General features: G+C 40.5%; 1 protein-coding gene and 1 long non-coding RNA gene across 5 annotated transcripts in view; one reads left to right on the top strand and one right to left on the bottom strand.

Moving 5' to 3' along the window:
• LOC113460219 (uncharacterized) overlaps positions 1 to 8,094 on the bottom strand; it is a 37,809-nt gene extending 29,715 nt beyond the window's left edge. The window contains exon 1 of the long non-coding RNA XR_012578003.1: positions 8,014 to 8,094. This is a non-coding gene — a long non-coding RNA (uncharacterized LOC113460219). The remainder of the gene's footprint in view (positions 1 to 8,013) is intronic.
• SVEP1 (sushi, von Willebrand factor type A, EGF and pentraxin domain containing 1) overlaps positions 1 to 20,505 on the top strand; it is a 117,557-nt gene extending 97,052 nt beyond the window's left edge. The window contains exons 42-50 of one of the 4 annotated variants that reach the window (XM_014272460.3): positions 554 to 727; positions 1,682 to 1,855; positions 2,279 to 2,452; positions 3,746 to 3,922; positions 5,265 to 5,435; positions 10,359 to 10,454; positions 13,601 to 13,696; positions 16,278 to 16,371; positions 17,958 to 20,505. In XM_014272460.3, coding sequence (XP_014127935.2) covers positions 554 to 727; positions 1,682 to 1,855; positions 2,279 to 2,452; positions 3,746 to 3,922; positions 5,265 to 5,435; positions 10,359 to 10,454; positions 13,601 to 13,696; positions 16,278 to 16,371; positions 17,958 to 17,988 — 1,187 coding nt within the window. In that variant the 3' untranslated portion in view covers positions 17,989 to 20,505. Of the gene's footprint in view, positions 1 to 553; positions 728 to 1,681; positions 1,856 to 2,278; positions 2,453 to 3,745; positions 3,923 to 5,264; positions 5,436 to 10,358; positions 10,455 to 13,600; positions 13,697 to 16,277; positions 16,372 to 17,957 lie in introns of those variants that run through there. The other 3 variants (XM_026797763.2, XM_026797764.2, XR_003381994.2) reach the window with 3 other exon arrangements.
• The last annotated feature ends 1,228 nt before the right edge of the window (positions 20,506 to 21,733 follow it).

Here is a 21,733-nt window from a genome sequence, read left to right on the forward strand (position 1 = left end):
AGTACTGCTGGTAACAACCTGGAAGGGCAGAGTTGCTGGTGTGTGCAGGTAGCAGTGTGAAGAAAATCTCTACACCTTTCTGCCTTGCTCCTCTGCAGAGAGCTTCTAGTCTGACACTTGAGGTCATGGGCTCTGTGGTTACTGAGGACCTCTGAGCACATTAGTTGCCAGGAACTACACATATTTAGCATCCTCCAATGTAACTCTGTGGATGTCATTCTCAAAGGCACTCCACTTATCTGAGATGTCATTGATTGCAGTGCTGAAATAGGAGTTTCTACACAAATGTTTACATGGACTTCAGCTGTTGGCTGAAGGAGGCAGCAGTTTCCTGAGGCTTCCTGCCAACACAGTCGCAATAGATTTTTTACTTTTAGCATGAAGTGGAAGCACCAAGTATGATTCTGCTCTGCTACTCAGGGACAAATTCCTGGCAATGACCAGGTAACTGCTGTGTTCTTTCCTGTTTCTCAGAGTAAAACCCGTGGGGGAGCTATGAACAGAACAAGCCATACGCATTTTGTTTGATTGGAAAGTATTGCTTACATTACAGGAATATCATGTGGACCCCCAGATATGATAGAAAATGGATCGGTTCAGGGAGAGGAGTTCCTGTTTGGCAGTGAAGTTTTTTACAGCTGTGACCCTGGCTTTGAGCTACAGGGGCCAAGCAGAAGGATTTGCCACATTGACAGAAAGTGGAGCCCTTCTGCCCCAACATGCATACGTAAGTAGCATGCAGAGCAATGTGATGTCCAGGAAAGCTAGGGCAGGAGGCGAGTGTTTTGTCTGGCTTCCTCCCTGTCTTTCCCTCCAGCAAAGGGCTGTAAGAGGAGCAGCAAGAGGAAAAGCCAGCAGTACTTCTCTGATCAGAAGCAATCTCCTTTTGGCACATTGCAATGGCATAAACATAGAGAGGGTCATGCTGAAGTCAGTAGGGTAGGAATGTGGCCTACTATATCTGACTTGCCTTGAATTATGATGTGCAGAGCCTTAGACATGTTCACCCCTGCCATGCCAAAGCAAGTATATCTTGGCCACTGAGTATGTCTTGGCCACAGCTGTGCTCCCTAGGATCAAGTCTTGGCTCTCTATCAAGAAAATAACTAATTGAAGGAGCTTAGGAAGAAGGATTTATGACTTATTTCATACAGCTTATAAATAAAATGCAAATATTTATAGTCTTTGCCAATAAATAATTTTCCCTCTTTTCTTGCTGGTGTCATAGTCCTATGCCTTGCATTCTTCTCTCTCAGCTTTGATGAGTTTACTTGATCTCCACAGTGTGCGACAGGGGTCAAGATTCTTCTTAAGTACTGCCATTGTTCTGGAGCACATTTTGAGGTCATCTTCCACTGTGGGAGCACAAAAGGGACTGAAAATGCAGCCTCAGGCATGCACAGAAGAAATATTCTGGATCCTCTGTTGGTTTGAGCACACCTCATATCTTATAACACCACCAAATACAGTTAGATGCACTTTCAGGTGTCTGCAGTGTGAACCCCAGGAGAAAGGGTGGGAAAGGAATTTTATAAGTCTTCTCCATGTAACAGTTCACAGCTTCTTTCCTGCTGTTCCTTCTGTTTATTCAGGATGAGAACAGAGCGATCAGATGGTGTGTGACTCATAGAAGGAATAGTCTTCATTATGTATAAAACCCAAAAGTTTTCTTCTCTCCTAGAAATTACTTGTGGGCTTCATCCTTCCATTGAAAAAGCAGAGGCCATTTCTACTGGAAGCACATACAGAAGTAATGTAACCTATGTGTGCAGCTCTGGATACCATCTTGTTGGGCCCCAGAATATCACATGCCTTGCCAATGGGAGCTGGAGTCAGCCCTTGCCATTGTGTGAAGGTAACTGTTTGGTTTCATGTCCTGGAGCATTTCAATATGGGATAAGCAATAGCTCCTCCCTTATGCATGGATATCATATAATCCAGAGACTGAGTTGCTTTTGAAAAATGATTCTGTAATATAGGGTTTCTGGAGAACCTATCAGTGGCAAGAAAGAATGATTTCCATCTTTCTGCCCTACTGGCCCCAGTCTGAAGTCATAAATGTGTCCTCACTTCCCCATTTTGTTGGGGCTTTTCTTCATCACCAGAAGAAGCTTCTGTCCTAGGCTGGCTACATTTCCTTCCCAGGGTTACTGAATCAGTGTTCTTCATGATTTATAAGTCTATATTGACTTTTAACATAATGTGTTATTAATTCAGGAAATGTTTGAAGTCCAGGACTAAATATCAAGCTGAATTAATAAGACCCCTTCCTTTGCAGAGACCAGATGCAAAATTCCAGTTTCCTTGCTGAATGGGAAAGCAATTTATGAAAACAATACAGTTGGCAGTAGAGTAACATATCTCTGTGAGAGGGGATACAGCTTGGAAGGAGAACCAGCAGCAGAGTGCACAAGAGATGGAAGATGGAGTAATCCCTTGCCTCTCTGTAAACGTGTGTGTTTGCTTTGTAATGGAAAAGTTTTTGCAGAGAAACAATAGGGGCAGTTACTGATACAAGTTAAAGCATTAATTTAACTGAGTGTATTTTTGTGACAGTAAGAGAACAAGCTGCCTTCTGAATAGGTCCCTCTAGTTGGAAAGATGACATAAAACACTTGATATATAGTAGAAGCAGGTGAGAGAATCATTTGGAGGAGAAGGGAAAGGGAGACTTCATTGTCATCCACAACTGACATGTTGACAGGGTGCAAAGGAAAATGCGCTAGATTCTTCTCAGAGTTCAACAGTGGTAGAGGGAAATGCAAAGGACACTAGTTGCAATAAAGCAAAGCTCCAGTGAATTTTTTAAATAAACTTTTTGCCATCAACAGAGTCAAGTAGAGGAGAAGAAACCCAGAGAGGACATGAGACCTCCATCCACAGTTACCCAAATTTAACTCAAATTTCTGATCAGGTTCCAGAGCAACTTCTAACCTAGCTGGTCATGTTTGGAGAAGAAGGTTGGACTTAATGGCTGTATAAATTCTTCTGCAATTCTGTGAAATATTGTGTTTTGTACATGTTCACTGCACCCACACACCCACAATAGCCTTTCTTGTTACTGTATGTGTCTGTAACTAATTTTAAGACCTAATGTAGTCTTAGGACGGTTAATTTAGACATTTAATTTTTGTATTGCAAAGTACTTATTCATATTAGTATCAAGACACTGACATAAATCTCTGCTCTTTATGGAGCCAATATTTTCCACTCTGGTGATGAGATCACCAATAGACCATGCAAAAATAGCCCAGCAAGCTTGCAGCCAGCAGTAAATAAAATTAGAGAGATTCTAAACCCCAATGAAAGACACAGTAAGTCTCTAATCAAACATCTGAATTTTTGCTGCTCTTTATTGATCCAGCCCCTCCGAACATGAATTAGGATAGGTCTGGTTCTCTTTTATAGGAAGATTATGGTAAACAGGAAGAGAGAATGGTTTCACAGCATTCACAACAAGTAGGATATTTCTCACTTAAATCCTTAGTGTGTCCTTAGTATGGCATCAGCAGAACATGGTAGCAAGCCAAGAGGCAACAGTGAATTAGGAATTTTTTAATTACTATTTTATGACCCACATCTCATCATTTCAAATCAAATTACAAATTGGGTTCACATCCATTCAGCATCCATTTCTTCTCATGTGTTTTGGGTTTGAAATTTGCAGAAACTATTCTAAACTGGTCTCTCTTCCTTCCATCTCTTTTTCTTCCCTTCTTTTCCCTCACACCCTTACTTTTAACAGCAAACCCTTGTCCTGTGCCTTTCATAATCCCAGAGAATGCCCTTCTGTCAGAGGTAGATTTTCATGTTGGCCAGAATGTATCCATCAGGTGCAGGGAAGGCTACCAGCTGAAGGGGCAGTCTGTGATCACCTGCAATGCTGATGAGACCTGGACTCCAGCCACAGCTAAGTGTGAAAGTAAGTACAAGACATGCTGTTCCACAGAGATTGGTACTTTCCACAGGACTCTAAGAAGCTCTAGAGAAGAGCTATGTTTTCTTTCTTTTTAACAGAGGTATTCCTTTTAGAAGGACTCAGAATACATCTATGTGGGTTGGTGTTTCAACAGTATTCATCCTACTATTTACTAGGCCCTTCTCTATATGTATTCTTCATTTACCTTTTGCAAGCCCTGGAGCTGGCTTTGTTGCCGGATACCATAAATACCCTAAGAATGATTTCTATGAGGTTATAGATGATGAGACAAGAGCTGCAGAAAGATGTGCTGCCTTTTATTTTATTTATTGATACTCACAGCAGGCAGTATCCTTTAGCAAGCATGTTGGAAAGCCTTTTGACTTCTTGTAAGTGATACTGTTTAGACTCATGGGATCACTGAATGGGTTGGGTTGGAAAGGACGTTGAAGATCATCTAGTTCCAACCCCTCTGCTATGGGTAGGGATGCCATTCATTAAATCAGGCTGCTCAGGGTCCCATCTGGCCTGGCCTTGAACACTTACAGGTATAGGGTATCCACAGCTTCCTTGGGCAACCTGTTCCGGCACTTCATCACTGTCTGGGTAAAGAATTTCTTTCTAATATCTAAACTAAATGTTTTAAACTTCTTTCAGTTTAAAACCATTGCCTCTTGTTCTGTCTCTATCTTCCCATATAAATACTACCTCCTCTTAATAAGACCCTTTAAGGAACAGGAAAGCTGCAATGAGGTCTCCCTGAAGCCTTCTCCTGGATCCATGCTGAATAATCCCAGCTCTTTTTACCTGTCTGGTTAGGAGAGATGCTGCATCCCTCCACCCTTCTCTGGACCCATTCTTTCTTGTCCTGAGGACCCCAGAGATGGATACAGCACTCCAGATGGGTCTCATAAGGGCAGAATAGAGTGAGATAATCCCCTCTTTCACCCTGCTGGTCTCCCTTCTTTTGATGCAGCCCAGGATACCAGTGGCTTTCAGGGCTCTGTCCAAAAATGCAGCTGTTGGTTCATGTTCAGCCTCTCACCATGAAGAACCCCCAAGCCCTTCTCAGAGTTGCTCTCAGTGACTTCTTCTCCCAGTCTGTACTCACATTTGGTATTGCCCTGACCTGAGTGCAGCACTTTGCACTTGGCCTTGTGGAACATCATGGGATTCTCATGAGCCCACTTCTTAAGTTTGTCTGGATCCTTGGACTCCATTGCTGATTGACCATCTGGAAGGTGTCTGTGACACCTCCGCCCCCAACGGCATTGTCTCCAGGGTTAAAATCTGTGTCATGTAGGCTCTGCAGCTCACCAACATCTGGATGGTTTCTTTTGTTTAGAGATATCTTGCGGTCCCCCAGCTCATGTAGAGAATGCTCTGATTCGTGGTAGCTTCTATCAGTATGGAGACATGATCACCTATTCATGCTACAGTGGGTACATGCTGGAGGGGCCCCTGCGGAGTATTTGCTTGGAAAATGGAACATGGACAACACCACCTGCCTGCAAAGGTAAGTATTTTTTACTGACAGAATGATAGCTTAACTTGCCATAAACACAGAAATGTCATCCTAGATGCAATAAAAATAAAAGTGAAATTTTTGCTAGTTTTAGTGCAGTCATATTTCCACTCAGGGCACTTAATTCCATGTTATTGCTTTATTTCCAGTTTAAAGAGGAGGCTTCCATAATTTTTTCTTTAGTCCTAGCTAGTCTTAGGGTTTCTTTTGCTACAGTGTTGTATCCCACACCTAGTATCTTTTCTCCTGACATCTTTTGCAAGAAGTGATGACAGAACTAGTTATCTTCCTGACAAGCTGAACTGTTTCAGATAAGCACTGCCAGTCAGTTTTTCACAGTCAAAAACTGAACACTGCAGAAACCAAAATAGAACAAATGGGTTCTTAGTCCCTCACTATGTTTAAAGTGTGGCAGCTCCTGAAATTCAATTTGCAATAAGAGGTAGATTGATATAGCTCACTAAATAATACACACTGAGCCCTCTAGAAAATCCATAGATTTAACAATATACCAGGCTTTCTACACTTGGCAGATCAGCAGGTATTTGTTATTTCTTGGTCTGTTGAGCTAAAACATTCACTTTTTTAAAGCCAAGAGTTAACTCTTCCATTTAGAAGACTCAAATAAATAAAAAGTTTTGAACAGAAAATGGGGGAAACAAAGAATTGAAGAGAATTGAAGAGAAAATAAGCTCAACAATAAAAAGCATATATAAGCATATTCAAATACTAACTTAAAGTCATGGATGAGTCACAGCAAAAGAGTTCAGGGTCACAGGGCTTTGGTGGAAAAGATCTTGTCATCTGCCTTTTCCATGTCAGAAGCGTGGCTTGCTCTCTGCTGCTGGGCAGCTGTGGAGCAGGGAGTTAGCTGCACCCTGAAGACTTATTTCAGACTGTGGAACAGCCACCATGACAAATTGAGCTTTAGGTATTTTATTGAGAAAACAGAAAACCTTACAACACAGCAGTGGCCAGTCACGAGCAGCCCCATTCCTCTTCACACAGAAGAAGAAAAGTTCAAGGACACTCACCTGGGAGCATTGGAGTCATTATCAGAACTGTCAGGTCAGCCTCTCCTGCAAGTCTCAGCTCCCCATATCAAAATACAAGCAACGTTTCTTCCTTCCTCAGAGAGTTTCTGTTTAGGTTAGAAGCCATTTGGAGATAGAGGATTCTATACTGTGCTAAGCTTCACAAATCATGGACCCCTCATCAGTTTTTTTATATGAATTCTGACAGTAAAATATTATGAATGTTAATAGCTAAATAAGTTGAGTTACCCTACCCTATGAAAGCAGGCGCTCCCCTAAATTCCTGTATGTGATAGTTACAATGTCTTGACTAAAAATCATGGATCAGTAGAGCATTTTGAGAAGAACCAGAACCAAAGAAGAGGGTTTGCAACTCCTGAATATTTCAGGAGTAGAGCAGCTTTTCCTGAGAAACAGGTTTGTCTTGGATTTGTGACCATGACTTGCCACTGGCATGAACAACTACCCATCACGCAGCCAAGTAGAGAAGATTTGAAGGAAAAGCAACTGAGTTACTTCAGTTATCATGATGTGAACAAAAGTGCTTTTGGAAATTGGCGCTCCCAAAGCACAAGGCTGTTTCTAAAAAGTTTGTATTTCTAAACTGTGATAGCTACAGAATTCAAGGGATCTCTGCATAATAGCTACTTTACCCAAGCTAGAATTCAATAGCAAAATTATTTGGATAATATCTGTTCCAGTTGTAACACTTTGGATTTTTCAATTGTCCTTTTAATATCACCAGCTTTACTTTTTATTCTTATTTAATATTTATTAGTTACAAAGAACTCCTTTTATGCCAAGGGATGCAATTGTCTGCTAAGAAAGGTCACCAGGGACCAAGAAGGGCTGATCTGCAAAGCACTGTCAAACATTCTGTTTGCAACACTGCAATATCTATTGGGACTGTTCAGAGGAATAAGTATTAAGGAAAAATTATTTCAAAAAATGCAGTGAAGAGGTGGAGACATGATGAAGGTGGAAAACAAAGCAGAATAACCTATGTATTAAGAGAGGGGAATAACAATTTCCCTCCTCTTTTCTAAAAGGGGACTTTATAAGAGCTAAAGATGTTTCTGAGAGGACTGTCCTGCATTTTCATGACATATGTCAAAGTGATCTTTCAAAACTGCTTTATGATTCATATGAGTGATTTTCCTAACAAAAGTCCTACAGGACCCAAGCCTTTGTGGTCTACATCAGAAACTACATGAAAGCACTCTTTGTAATGACTCATGCTGCATTTCTTGTTTATGGCTGTGTGAGTTGATTATTAATATGTTCTAAGCCTGCTTGAAAAGTTCTGACCCAGCTGAACAGGTTTATTAATGTAAATATTATAATTAAAAAGCAGACTTCTTTGGAAGAGCTCTCACCACAGCCACACTTGCCTGAATCACCACTGGTTGGAGGTTGCTGGCCAGATTCTGATCTGAGTTTCAGGGGTGAGAAGTATTAGCCTGGATCTGCTGATAGTAATTATCTGCAGGACTCATTAGGCTGCTCAGATGCGCACAGCTTACCTGACTCCTTACCTGTCTTTCTGAAGCGCTCTAAAACTCTTGTCTGTTTGCCCTCTTCACATCTTGTTGATTCTGAGTGGTCCATGTGGAGCTGTCAACAAGAAAGTTTGTACCCCATCAGCAAATAAGAACATTATGAGAGGAAAGCTGGGGCCTGGGGAAATTGTTCACTTGCAAACACAAGGAAGCATTTTGCAAAGCTGAAAACAGATAACAGAATTTATTATTCCCCTTCTGACACATTTGGCTTGCAGCAGAGTAATGCTTTTGTGTCCTGTGTCAATAAATTTACAAGGGGATGTCAAAAGATTTATACCATGGATGTGAGATTTGCTACCATAAACTAAAGTCACATTTGATACTTTCTATTCTGTCCCCAGCACATCAGGACTGCATTCGTGGTTTTTACAATAGACAAAAAAAAAAAAAAAAAAAAAAGAGATCTCAGCTTAACTTCCAGTCCATTTTTCTAGTCTTATCCGTTGATAAGAGTAATCCTCACAGATACAGACAAGTAGTCTTTGCTTGCCTAAATTGGTGTATAACAAGTGCACATCTAGGGATGATACATTCTCATTCAGTTTCACAACCAGGACCTGGGCAGAAACCCAGGAAAAGCCTATCTCTACCTGACATCTGATTACTGACTAGCAAGGAGTTGCCATCCAGAGCAATTTTTGTAACTCATGAAATAGCTGCATCTTCTACATTAACAGAGAGGAAGAATATTTCAGAGACCTTATTTTGTGGGCTTTGAATTTAATGTAGGATATCATTTATACATGAATATTGTACCTCACATCCCATTATACATTCATGGAATATTGTTTAAGTGGTGTAGATCACAAAGCTTTAAATGGTTCTTCCATTGCAGAAAAGAAACCTGTTTGGCACACTATTCTGCTTTAATCAACACCCAGAGACAAGCTGTCTATGTAGTAACAGATATTTTTACAACAAAAATTTTCAAAATCACTGTTAAAATATTGTAAATTATGTTAATCTTTCAGAGATCTCTTCCCATTCTCATTATCAGCTGACACTTGATGGGAAGGCTCTTGAGACTGAAAAATAACATGGCAGAGCCTTGGCCTCATTTCAACAGACTCCAAGCTGTATCTTGCATTTTGGCATGGCTTAGCTACAGGAGTGACTCAAGTTTGTCTCTCTGAGGGAAAGATTTGCATTCTTTCCAATGAGGATTTCAGGTCTGAACAGTGTTTCAGTGTGCCAATCCACTGTTTGTATTGAATGCTAACAAACACTCAAAGCTTAAATGCATATTTTGCTCACCTAATAACTAACTAACAATAGCAGTTCAGATGCAATTAGGAGTTCAAATTGAGTTTCCTGAGATTACTGTCAATTTTATTACTTATATGTTCTGTCATATTGTCTTGAAGCTGCAATTTTTTATTTTCTCCATATGGTGTGTACACCAACATGAGAAAGATCATGCTTCCTCCAATGATCATTTAGTATAACATGTTTGTGCATAGCTTTCACCTGGTTTTCTAAAGTAGACCTGGTTTCCCTGGATGTGCATGACAAGAGATGGTACAGTGTCATCGAAGTGACAAAGAAGTCCAAAGTCTGTCCAGCCCAGGCACCACATTGGCCCAGCATGACAGACTCCACTCCAAATTCTTCACTTTCATGATCAGATGCATATTAATAGGAATGGAAGCCGAGGAGCCCCAGTCAGTGTGAATGCTTGGCGAGGTTTTTAGTCATACTTTGAGTTCCAGAGGTGAACACTTACTGTGCCACTGCTGCACCCTTTTTGGTCACTTCTCATTATGGTGGATGATAGTGCAGTAAAAATTGCCTGTTCTATCACACAGTTAATCTTACTTTAGACAGTGTATGCCAGATGGCATTATCTTGGTGTTTCATACCAAGATTAGAAGAAAGCTTGATTCTATTCCAGAGTCAATGTAGAAGGCCTGGGTGAAGGGGTGAGGAGGGTAATAGGTTTTTATGGTGTATTATTTGGGTATTTTAATTTTGTATTAGAAAAGTTAGTGGGAAAATCATATAAAGAATAGTGTCAGCCTTGAAACAGTATCCAAATAACTTATTCAACTATAAATATGTCTACATTTTCATTCTTTCTGTGAACAGTCTTTTGATTATCTTAATGATTCCACACTCTTGCTTACAGTACCTAATCAAACACATAGAGCCAGAAGATGATGTAGCCCTTGAAATCAAAACCAGGCAATGTTTCTGAACTTCACTGCATTTGTTTGTTCTGCTCTAAGCTTTACTCTGCAAAGGTCTGTGCAAGTTACTACTGAGTTACTAGGCTTCTAATTCAGTGTCCAGAGTTTGTAATGAAATCATGGTGTTTCCAGCTGTCTGCCGCTTCCCGTGCCAGAACGGCGGCGTCTGTGAGCGACCCAATGCCTGCTCCTGTCCCGATGGCTGGATGGGCCGTCTCTGCGAAGAGCGTATGTATGCCATCCCTAACTGTAATCCTAAGGGTTTTGTTGGTAAGACAGATGAATTTACTGCAGTGAACCAGAAGAGGCATAAGAGATAAAACCATAAAAATCATTAATATATTCTGCTTGACAAATGTAAGGGAACAGAAAGGAATATACTTGGCTTGTTTCTAGAAAAACAACTGTTCCCTTACATCTTCAAAGCAAAATAAACACTTTTTAAATTGATGTGATTTTGTTTCTCGGTGCTCTTTCACTGTGGTTGAAGAACACCTTGTTTCAGTTCTCCAAAGTCTGTTTCTAACAGCAATACCTGATAGTTTTGGGAATGAACAGTGATTAGAACAGAAGAGACGTGAGTGTTCTGCTGGTGGCTACATTAGTTTCTCGGCTTCCATTTTTATCAGTCTGTGGTTATGAACCTCATCAGTTCATGTTCAAATAATGTAATGTGTCACATTTTCCAGGCTGTCCCTCCTGACCTGTGTACTTGTCCCTCACAAGTTCTGGACTGGTTTTTCCTGTCATGAATTTCCAAATTATTAGAGAACTGGATCTGTTGTCACTGAAAAGAGCCAAATCTAACTCTCAAATCAGATTCCCTGGGTGACATTGGGATGCCAGTTTGATCCATGTTTCTCTTCATGGTGGTCTTAGCACAAGGAATTTGGGAGATTTAACCCTTTAGCCTGGCATAGCTGCTGCATGAGGACCCTTATTACTGTACATATAGTAAGGCATAGCCTATGTGGAGAGAAAAGGAGGTGCCCTTTATTTAGTATTTAGTATTCAGTATGTATTACAGCGACCTGAGAGGGTCTTCAGGGTGAGAGACATGGACGAGAATCTTAGTTCATGATCAGAAGGCTGGATTTATTGATATATGATATATCATACATTATAATTATACTAAAAGGAATAGAGAGATGAGTTGCAGAGGCTTGCTAAGCTAAGAATAGAATAGCAAAGAATGAATAACAAAGTTCTGTGTCCAGCAGAAAGCAAGGACCAACTCTCCCGTGAGTGGTCAGCAAATCCAAACACTCACAGAAGACCAATCCCAGATGCTCCTGTTACATTCCACATCAGCAGATAATTATTGTTTACATTTCTCTTCTGGGGCCCCAACTTCCCAGAAAGGACAAATCCCAAAAGAGAGGATTTTATGAAAAAGTATGGCCCGATGTAAGGTTTTAGCATGTCCAAGATCTACAGCAGGGGTGTTGTCACTGTCCCCAAATCTGAGTCACTGCCTCTGACTCTGAATATACATGGAAACCTACAAAAATTGTGCACATTCTCATCTACTTCTTGGAAAAGAATATGGTTCAAGTATTTAAGATGTATCATGTGTTAAAATGGTCCTCTGAATCTCTACAGCTTTCAAGTCTTCTCTGTGACAGTATCAGTTTCACATGGCAGAAATTAGCAGTAGATACAGAAGGAAACCAAGAGGTTCAGCAAGTTTTATCTTTTTGCATTTATGGAAACTCCAGCTATGTAGTGTATTCACACAGCTCCTCTTTTTCTGTCCCTGTGCCTGGCAGTATCACCACAGTCATTTGTGCAACTGAGTCCTGTAAGTCTCACAGTCGGCGTGAGAGGCTTTCACCCGGTGTCTGAAAAAATTTTGTTTGGTATCCCACAATTGAATTTATTAGTTTCATCAGTAATGACACTTGAAGCATTCTCCAGAACTAGACATTTCATTTATGATCCCAGCCATTTCAGTCATCATCCAATTCAGACTGGCAACTGACCAGGCAGGTCACACTTCATGAAGGTACAGGCACTAGGGCTTTGTTTTGGTTTGGTTTTTATGTTTTGGTTTGTTTTGTTTTACTTTAGTATAGATAGTTAGAAAAGGGGAAAGAATTCCCACAATTGGTCAGTACAACACTAATTTTGCATTGCTTGTCAAATAAGGTGCAGCAGTGAACAGAAAAACAGGTTTAGTCTTTGAAGTTGAGGGCCTGTTCTGGAAGCCCAAGGAATTTTTGAGCACTAGCACTGAGCACTGACTTGTCAGTATCAAGCCACAATAAGCACACTGAGAGAATTTAGTCACCCTGTAGTTCACAGTACCTTTCACAAAAAAGATAGGATTCATGTTTTTGAGAGAGTCCTGACCATTCTAAAGAACTTGCATGGTACTACAAGTTTAATGATTTGGAAAAGTATTTCCTGGTTATACAGGTTAGTCCTGTGAGGTTCATGGAAGTTCACAATTATTTTTTTATCCAAGCTGACTGTACCTGCTCAGCTTGATCTCTGCTGTGCAGCAGAAGAGGAACCCCTACCTCAGTCGTATGCAGCCCCCATCCACCATCCCAGTATTAAACTCTACTGGAAATGCCTCTTGAGGGTCCAAATTTGAGACCCAGCTCAACTTTTGCTCTTCTTAGAGCAGGTACACTCAAGTGCTTTGTTCACTTAGCATAGTGGAGATGACAGTTTTGTGAAGATACTTAAAGCATGAACACATGGAAATTTTGCAGATCTGCTCCAAGGAGCAGTGTAGCTCGATTGCTGCTCTGTCCACAGGTCATCAGCTGATTGGTATGTGCTTTGTTTCTTCCCCAGAGTTTCCAGCCCTAGCCTTTTTCACCCAAAATGCCTTATATCCAAGCTGCTTTTCCCAAGGGGCATATAGTTTCACCTGTCTCAGCATATTTTCACTGGCCTAGACAAAGTGCTTTTCTATGGGCAGGGCACAGATTAACTTGTTTTGGACGCTACATCTGCAAGCCCAGAGAATTCACGAACAATCCAGTTTTTTGTGATTAAAGTATGAACTGGTGTTATTAGCACCATCACAGAAGTGGCCAGTCTGTGGATATTACATGTGAGATACAAACAGCCCTGGCTCATTTCCCATGAACACAGAGCCTACAAGCACCTGAAGGACTCCAGCAATTGCTCCAGCCTATCCATTTCTTTGCCACTACTCTTTGTCATATCTGTCTGTCATGTCTGTCAGTTGTATAAGCTGCTCATGCCTGGTGGGTAGGTCCTGCTCAGCTCTGCTAATACTCCATGCAAACAGTTCAAGGGTAAGTAGAGTTTCTAGTTAAACATAAGCTCATGTCTTGCACACTCTATTCTTTGCTTTCATGGGAGATAATTATTTTTTCTGGTTCTCTTCTCCTTAGCAATATGCATTCTGCCATGTCTCAATGGAGGTCGCTGTGTGGCCCCTTACCAATGTGACTGCCCCCTCGGATGGACTGGATCACGCTGCCATACAGGTAAAACTTCTCACCTGCCTTTTTTATCACTTTTTGGGACTCTGCTAGCAATAACTAGCACAGTTCTCTAGGGACTCATAAAGCTCCTGAGCTTGTCAGGAAAACCCAGGCCTACAATAAGGTTCCTGGAGGATTTGCTGTTCCCAGCTGTACACTACCTTCAGACTAGTCCCTCCCTGATGAGTCTTTAAAAGTACCAGAAAAGCTTGCTCTCAAAAAGGACAGACAGTATTCACAAAAGTACTCTCTGCAAAAAGCAGTGCAAAGGAGAAAAGGTTTCCAAGGAGAAGAATAAAACTATTTTTCTCAATTCCAGGTGCATGATTTTCATTTCCATCTTCAGGAAACGCAGGTCACCATTAAATTCACAAACAAGCTGCAGGTATTACAGAGGTTTTTCACCACATAGCTGTCTGGTTTGGTGGATGCCCACTGATTTCATGGGTACAGAATCAGGACAGAGAGCACACCAAAGCAACAATTTAAGGGTGATTGAATTCAATAGATTCATTGTACAGAGGTGCCTTACATTAGGTATCATCTAAGTTCTTTGAGCAAATTCAATGTGCACTTCTTTTTACTAGATCTCTTACTTGCACCTAACCAAAGATGAAGGTCATGGAGCACAGAAAAATAGTGAGAGGTAGGAGGGAAGTGATTCTAGTGTCCAGGATTGTGGCCTAACCAGTCCGTTTATGTGTGATGAGGTTAGCTCTAATTATGGAAAATATTTGAATCTGAGTTTAGAATATGGGATTTCATATGAAGACTGAACAAACACCAGATTTTGAAAGACTTTTCCCTGTGAAAAGACAATAAAACTCAGCAACTGACTGATTACTGAAACATCTTTCAATCATTGTTAAATCTTAAACACTTACAAATATTAGCTATTTTTAAGCATGCATTTCAGTTTCTTCAGTATTTTTATTGTCCAGGTGTACCTTAACTGATTTACAATAGGATCTTAACATGAAAGCCCAGTTTTGCCTTCCTGCAAGACTTTGAAGTAGCTGATGGGGTGAGCTGGGAAGGAATTCATGCCCCTGTTAATGAATGTTCATAGTATTTGTTTAACTGATAAGAATGGTGAATCTGGGGGATAAGCTGTGCAATACACTGCAAACCAAATCCTTCTGCAGAAAATTGAATTACCAGAGAGAACATTTTCACTCTGGACTATTGTATTTTAAAGGGACTCTTACCTAACACATAATGCATCATTTCCTCTCATATTTCACAAGCTTTGCATCTATAATAGGTGCTTGAGGAGGATAGATGGCTTCTTGGCTTTTTGGCCAGCCATTCAAATCTGTACAGGCTTGACTTGCTTTTCAGTAGCTAAAGGGAAAATTATAGTGAGCAACTGCATCTGCATCATAAACACTGCTTATGAAGTTTTTTAATCATTTGTTGTTTCAACTACTGATATTGACATTTTGCTGTGATAGAGAAATACTTCAGTGGCAGCTAAAGATGTTTTGGTCATATGCTTCATTCCAAAATCAGAAGTAATTTTCAACATTATGCACTTGGTGCACTTAATTGTATATAGATGGTCTATCACAATAGCCTCCTGCCATTGTTTGTTCTTGTTTGGCCCAGAGGAACTGGAGTAGGTTTTTTGCATTCCTGTGACTATTCATTTCTATTTCCTGTCATTCCATAATAATTAGTGCTCCCTAATGCATATTCCTTGCAAAAATATTACCCAGACTTTGTCCTCACTATGGCATTATCTGCTTTAAAGTATTCACATATTTCCTGCAATATAAATGTTTGTGTTTGAAGGACCTCGTTAAGCGTATATCTAAATTGGTTCTATAAACTGTGTGGTCCTTTACCTTTCAATCTCAAAATTGATAGGAGGACTTGAAACTTTGTGTTTGGTTACGTGATGCCCTTGGGTTAGACTGTCACAAAAAAGCATGTTCAGCCAGGCTCAGCGTGACCTGTAAGGCAGACAAGGGTGTTTTTTCTAATGCCCCGTTGCAACTAGTCTCACCTCTTAGGGCTATCCAGTGTCTTTCAGGATCTTACTGTCATTCTCTGCTTCCTTTCCTTATCTCCATACGGGTGCCATTCCATGAAGTCTTCCTCCTTGCTTGCTATTGATCTGCGCATGGCTTTCTCACCTTCAGCTTCCTCTGCTTTTGCTGTCTCTTTCTATACTTTTTTCCCATGTCTGGTGTCTGTTTGTCCTGGCTAGTGTTAAGCTGCCACATACCTTTAAAAAAAAATTTACAGTTTATTCCTGTTCATTTCATGATTCTTCTAATTCTTGCTCCTACTTCTGCTTGCATTCCTTTGTTGTCTTAATTGGAATCAAAGAACAACAGAATTTTTAAGGCAATGTGAAATTACCCACTGCCTGTTTCAGGCAGCTCATACAATGCATCAGACAGCAAAAGTAGTAGAAGGAGTCAAATCACACTTAGCAGACATATGCTTCTCAGGTTGCCCTTCCCATTCTTAACAGAATAAGGCAGGATGGATTTTCAGTGTCCTGCTACTATTCCTCAACAAATCAGCTTGTTGTGGATGTGCTCATTAATGCAAATTTGTGTGTGTTTGTGTGCAGCTGTTTGCCACTTGCCTTGCTTAAATGGTGGGAGGTGCATACGACCAAACCGGTGCTACTGTCCCTCTTCCTGGACTGGACCTGACTGCTCTAGGTAAGTGTCAGTGAGCACTGTCCCAGGGCTAGACTGAATCACATCCTACTGAACTCTAAATCTGAGGAATGAGCAAATAATTTTAACATTTTGAGCATCTCTAGATTCTGTAAATCAGTAACCTTTAGATGCCTCAAGTTTCATAGGCAATATGTAAAGACCTTAGAGGGTACTCTGCAAAATGATTGCCAAACTTGTAGCAAACTCTGAAAATTCTATCTTTACATGTAATCAGAGAGGCAAACCCACAATGTTTAGACTGATTTTTTCATTATGTAAATGGAGGTGGAGTTTTGACATGTAATACAGAATGTTCTTTGGGAAATTTTGGTGGCTTACTCTTTACTAGTGTTCATTTTGAACTGTATACACCTCAGCTAGGTCCATGTTTAAAACTGGGGTTATGCAATGTTTATTATGACTTATGTAAGTCATCTTACACCCAGCATTGAGTGATGTAATCATTTAAAGAGTACAACAAGGTGCCTCTGAGGCAAGTCCAAGTTCAAATCTCCTGGCAGCTCTAGGGCCATGATAGCAAAAAATGTGTATACCTCAACTCACACAGCCTCTTGCTGAACACAGTGGTCATTATTCTGGAGAGCTAAATAAGAACCAGATGAATATTACTATTTTTCTGCAGGGAACAGATGAAGCCTGTGACATTGTAATCTTTTCTGTTCTTTCTGGGCAGAGAGTGACAGACATTTCTTCCTATCCCTCTGATAGACAGTTTATCTTAAAACTATAGAATGCTTGACTGACAAATCACATTGTCCAAAACAAATAGTGTTCAATTGTCAGCTGTGATTACATGTGCCTTTGTGAAGCAACTTAAATGTATTGCCAACAAGCAGTATCTTTCAGCTTTAGAAAGGTATGCATCTGAAGTCTGGTAGTATATCCATTTAGGACATGAAGTAGAAAAGCCCAAATTCAGCAGGCATAATAGCCAAAAATAGTGGAGCTTATCTCATGATAAAAGTTTCTGGCTATTCCCAAACCAGACTATCCTTGGCTTCTTTTGCTGGGTTTTTTTGTCCAAATCCATAGCTCTGTGCAGCAGAGCACAGAAGGTGGGTCATTAGCCCTGGAGGATTGGGGTCCAGCAGCTTGTTCCTTCTAGAGAGGACCTGTGTTTGAGAGGACATTTCCCAAACATAACTGGATGGGTGAAGAAAGAAACGAGCTCTGAGATCTGTTTCACATTTTCTTAAGTTTTGGCCTCAGTTACTTGTGGCTCTTGATGGGATATGATACCTAGGAATTCTAAAAAAATACAGGCAAATAACATGATACCAGAGATTCCCTGCTGCAGTTAACAAGGTGTGGATTTATAAGGGGAAGCTGAAAGGTCCCAAAGTTTTTAGCAGCATGCAGAATAAGACTAGTTCCAAACTACTCTGTGATGAGCCATGACTTAAATTAAATGTCAGATATTTCTATTTCCCATGGCACTCTCTCCACCTCTTTGAGCTGTGGCATTCTAATCCATGGTATACTTTCAGACACCATCCTCTTGCGCCTCAGTGTTGATCATTTGATATGTTCAGCACACCACTGATTTTACTTTGTTTTTGATGCAGGAAGCGGAAGGCTGGATTCTATCCCTTTTAACATCAGAGCAGCAATTCTGCATTCAGATATCTTTCTTCAGCCTAGGCACCAAGGCTTGGATTCTAATGCATTGTAAATCAAATCCATTGTTTCCCTTCCCCCACCCCACCCCAGCTCCCTTCTTTTGTATTTTATTTTGTGATACATCTTTCAATTTTTAAAGAAATCCTCTGTATTTTTCATTTATAAAAGTATTATCAAATATATGCTGCTACATAGGTGTCATACACATACAAATGTAAAAATTCCTACAATCCACTGAGGAAGTGCTTGTTTAAGGTGAAGTCCCTCCCATTTCTTACATTAATTAAGCTAATTAAACTGTACTATACTGCCAGCCGTGATTAAACAGAATATGGCAACTCTGCTTAGGAGCTGTCAAAGCATACTACTGTCCAGCAACTCAACAGTAAAGTGTGTTACACAAGGCTGAATGAGCCTCTAAACTCTGCATCGGGCCTGTCTTGGAACTTCAGCTGATAAAAATTATAACTGCATGTGATAAGATCTGCGTTGTAACCACAGTTTCTGGTGAGCATAAGAAGAAGATTCTGTAGTGTAGTTTATTTGACATTAACTTCATTGGAGAGTTACTTAATGGGAGGCATCAGCATGAGTTTTACATGAGATTTCTTAGTAAAAGCGATGAGGGAACACCATCTCGTTCAGAGAAGAATGGATTAAGTCTAGCCAACAAGAGCCTTTGAAGCTTTCTGACCTACAGGCTGTTCAGGTGTAGCTCTAAGCTGAATAATCCAGGATCCAGCAGTAGGAAGCAGATGGATCTCTGAAACTCGCACCTTCCATTTGCCATGGGATTCACAACCTGCCTGTAACCACCATCCCTTTCCTAGATAAATGAGGTACATCTCTTCATAGGTGAATGGTTTTGATATCTTAGGATTGGGTCCCAATATCTGACTGTCCCTGAGATGGAGAGAGAAGGCACCAGCTACATTTATGAGTGAAAGTTTACTATTGCTTGCAAAAATGTTGTGGTTTTGTTATGCAGAATCCTGAAAAAATTGGAAAAGACCTCTCTTAAACACACACAGGCAGAAATGCTCAGCTGACTGAGAAATACTGAGGGCATACATCTGAGCAAATATAATCAGATTTCTCATTCTCAGACTGGTGATCCCACTGTGTCTGAGGAAAACACACATGAGTTCCACCATTAAGTCATGCTCTGAGGAACTGAAATGTTAAAATTTATTATTAAGTAGAGTGGTGGAATTGCAAGACAGAAATCGCATGCATTGCACCTTTCAAAGTCACATGTTTGGTAACTGTTATCAGTTAGCAAAAAGTCTGATCTATGAGAAAAGATCTTAGAGTCAGAACAAGAGTCATTGATCAGAAGCTCCATTTTTCCCAATAATAACAGAAAAGTGTAATTTGCAGTTATCATTGGGAAAGAAAAAGAGAAATAAATTTTACCTTCTGTAGCTTCCTATTCCTGCTTAGTTACCCTCCAGATTAAGAGTCTGCACAACTGCCCCACCCCCCTTTATGGAAGTACCTTCCTTTTATGCATGAACCCTGATACAGGAAAGTGATAGGACACCAAAACAAGCTCACAGTTACAGTAACAGGTCTCTAGTAAATACTGACACATAACTGATGGCTGTTAGCCCAAAACCAGAAATGGAGAAGAAAGAAACAAGCAAAGTTGTCAGCCATTAGGAGCTTTCAGCCCATTAAAAGAAAAACAGATAGTAAAAAATAGGAGTCATTAGGGGATCAAATTAATGTGAATGTAGATTCCTTCCCAGTGGGAGCTGCAACCAGCTGAAGAATTGTGGTTTTAGCTCCCACAACCTTCTTTTTCTAATGAACTCTGCTAGCACGTAGCAAAAATCTTTTGTCTCCCAGCTCCACAGCCATCGACGTTTACAGCTTTGACTGAAGTTAGTGTTCAGTAAGTAATGTCCACATTTCAGCACACAGTCACCACCATTTGTAGTCACTTTGTTCCTTGGCTTCCTTGCTGCCTTAACAGCAAATGAAGGAAAGCTGCATTGAGCAACACAGGACTTCTCAAGGGAAAAAGTGGATAGGTGAGAAAAGTAGATCTTTATTTATATGTCATTCTCGTGTTTTTGTCCCTTTTCCAGTGTGCTTCTCTGGTGTGTCCTCTGACTCTGTCCTGGTCGTGTCCAGAGCAGAACAGCAGTGGTGAGGAGAGTGCTTAGATCTGGCAGGACATTGCTGGACAGTTCAGGGCTGGAGAATAGATTTTAGCACCCCAGCTTCACACTAGTGACTTGTACATGGAGTCCTGGGATCAACCCAGTCAACATGTTTTTTAAGGAGATATGGTGTTAGGACAGAATAGCTGAAACTAGAGGCTGTCATATTAATGCTATTGATGATGTTTTGATACTTGCTGGAATATTTTCCCCACCCTACCCAGTACTGTATTGTCATTTATGTCACTGCTTGTTGTGTGTTTTAAACGACTTCCATGTGATGCACTTTACACTGTAAATAAAGTTGCACCCTGTTTAGTACCTATATAGAGGCAACATTGTATTCTTTTTGTAAACCCTCACAACAACTATATTCAGCTATTAATCTTTAGGATCTGATGGCAAAGACTACAAAAATAGACATCCACTTAAGCAAAAAGACAAAACAATTGCCAGCAAACTTAACAGGTTGTAATGGATTAGTCCAGATTTGGATTTGCAGATAAAAAAGCAGTTAGCACCTCATTTTTCAAATCCTTTGCTCTGCTAGGGCAAACCTGTAAAGGCCAAATTTACCACTAGTGTGAAGAGGCAGATTAAAACCTGCTTCTCTCACTACTGAAGGAGATACTACTTGTTTTATTCAGCACCAGTACTGGAATTTTTATAGTTATGGAAATGCCCATATTCCTGGACAAATGAGGTAAAGAATCACTGTAACAGGAAGAAATTTTTTTAACTCAAACACCACTCCTCTAAACAAATAGCATATATTACATAACAGGTAAAAAGTTTAGAATGTGAAGTTTTTGGAGATGATGTTGTAAACCTGACAATGTTTGGAAACATGGGCATAAGTGGAGACTTGGAAGTGCAAAATGTGGTCAATGTTTGAAACCTTCCCCTGAGCCTGCAACTCAAAAGGTGGTGTGAGGTAACTGATAGTGTTAATGAAGCCCTGAAATTCAATGTGTATCTTATGAAAATATAGACATTTGCAGTACTTGAAATATGGGTAAAAATCCTGAGTGGGAACAGCTGGGATGCCTGTGCACATGGGCTTAGATCTTGTGCATGCTCTGGAAACACTGAGAACTGCCTTATTTAAAGAGACGTGTGGTAAGAACAGGCTCTTTCCCTGCCCCTGTTCCCTTTGTTGCGACCATTAAACAAGCTAAAACTCTTAAAAGAGTCTACTGACACCTATGTCTCGCTGCTTGGAAGTACACTGGGAAATGTTTGTGTTGACTCAGATCTTGGGGGGGCACTGGACAGGGTTAGTGTGTGCTAACACTTGTTAACATGAGGAGTCACCCTTACACTTTAACAGTCTGACCAGAGATCTCTTTTGCATCTCAGAGCAGGAACAGTTTGTGCACCTCTGAAATGTCTTAGAGCAGTTTGGATCCTCACTGCAGAAAGGATCCCTGCTGCTTTTATCGCACTGCAGATTGTTTTCTGGAAGAACACACCCTGACCACACATTACCAGCACCAAGAGACAGGAATTGCAGTCCCCAGAGGCAAGCCAGGTGGAATATACATTATTGGTCT

Source organism: Zonotrichia albicollis, chromosome Z (assembly GCF_047830755.1).
Source record: "Zonotrichia albicollis isolate bZonAlb1 chromosome Z, bZonAlb1.hap1, whole genome shotgun sequence".
Lineage (NCBI taxonomy): Eukaryota > Metazoa > Chordata > Aves > Passeriformes > Passerellidae > Zonotrichia > Zonotrichia albicollis.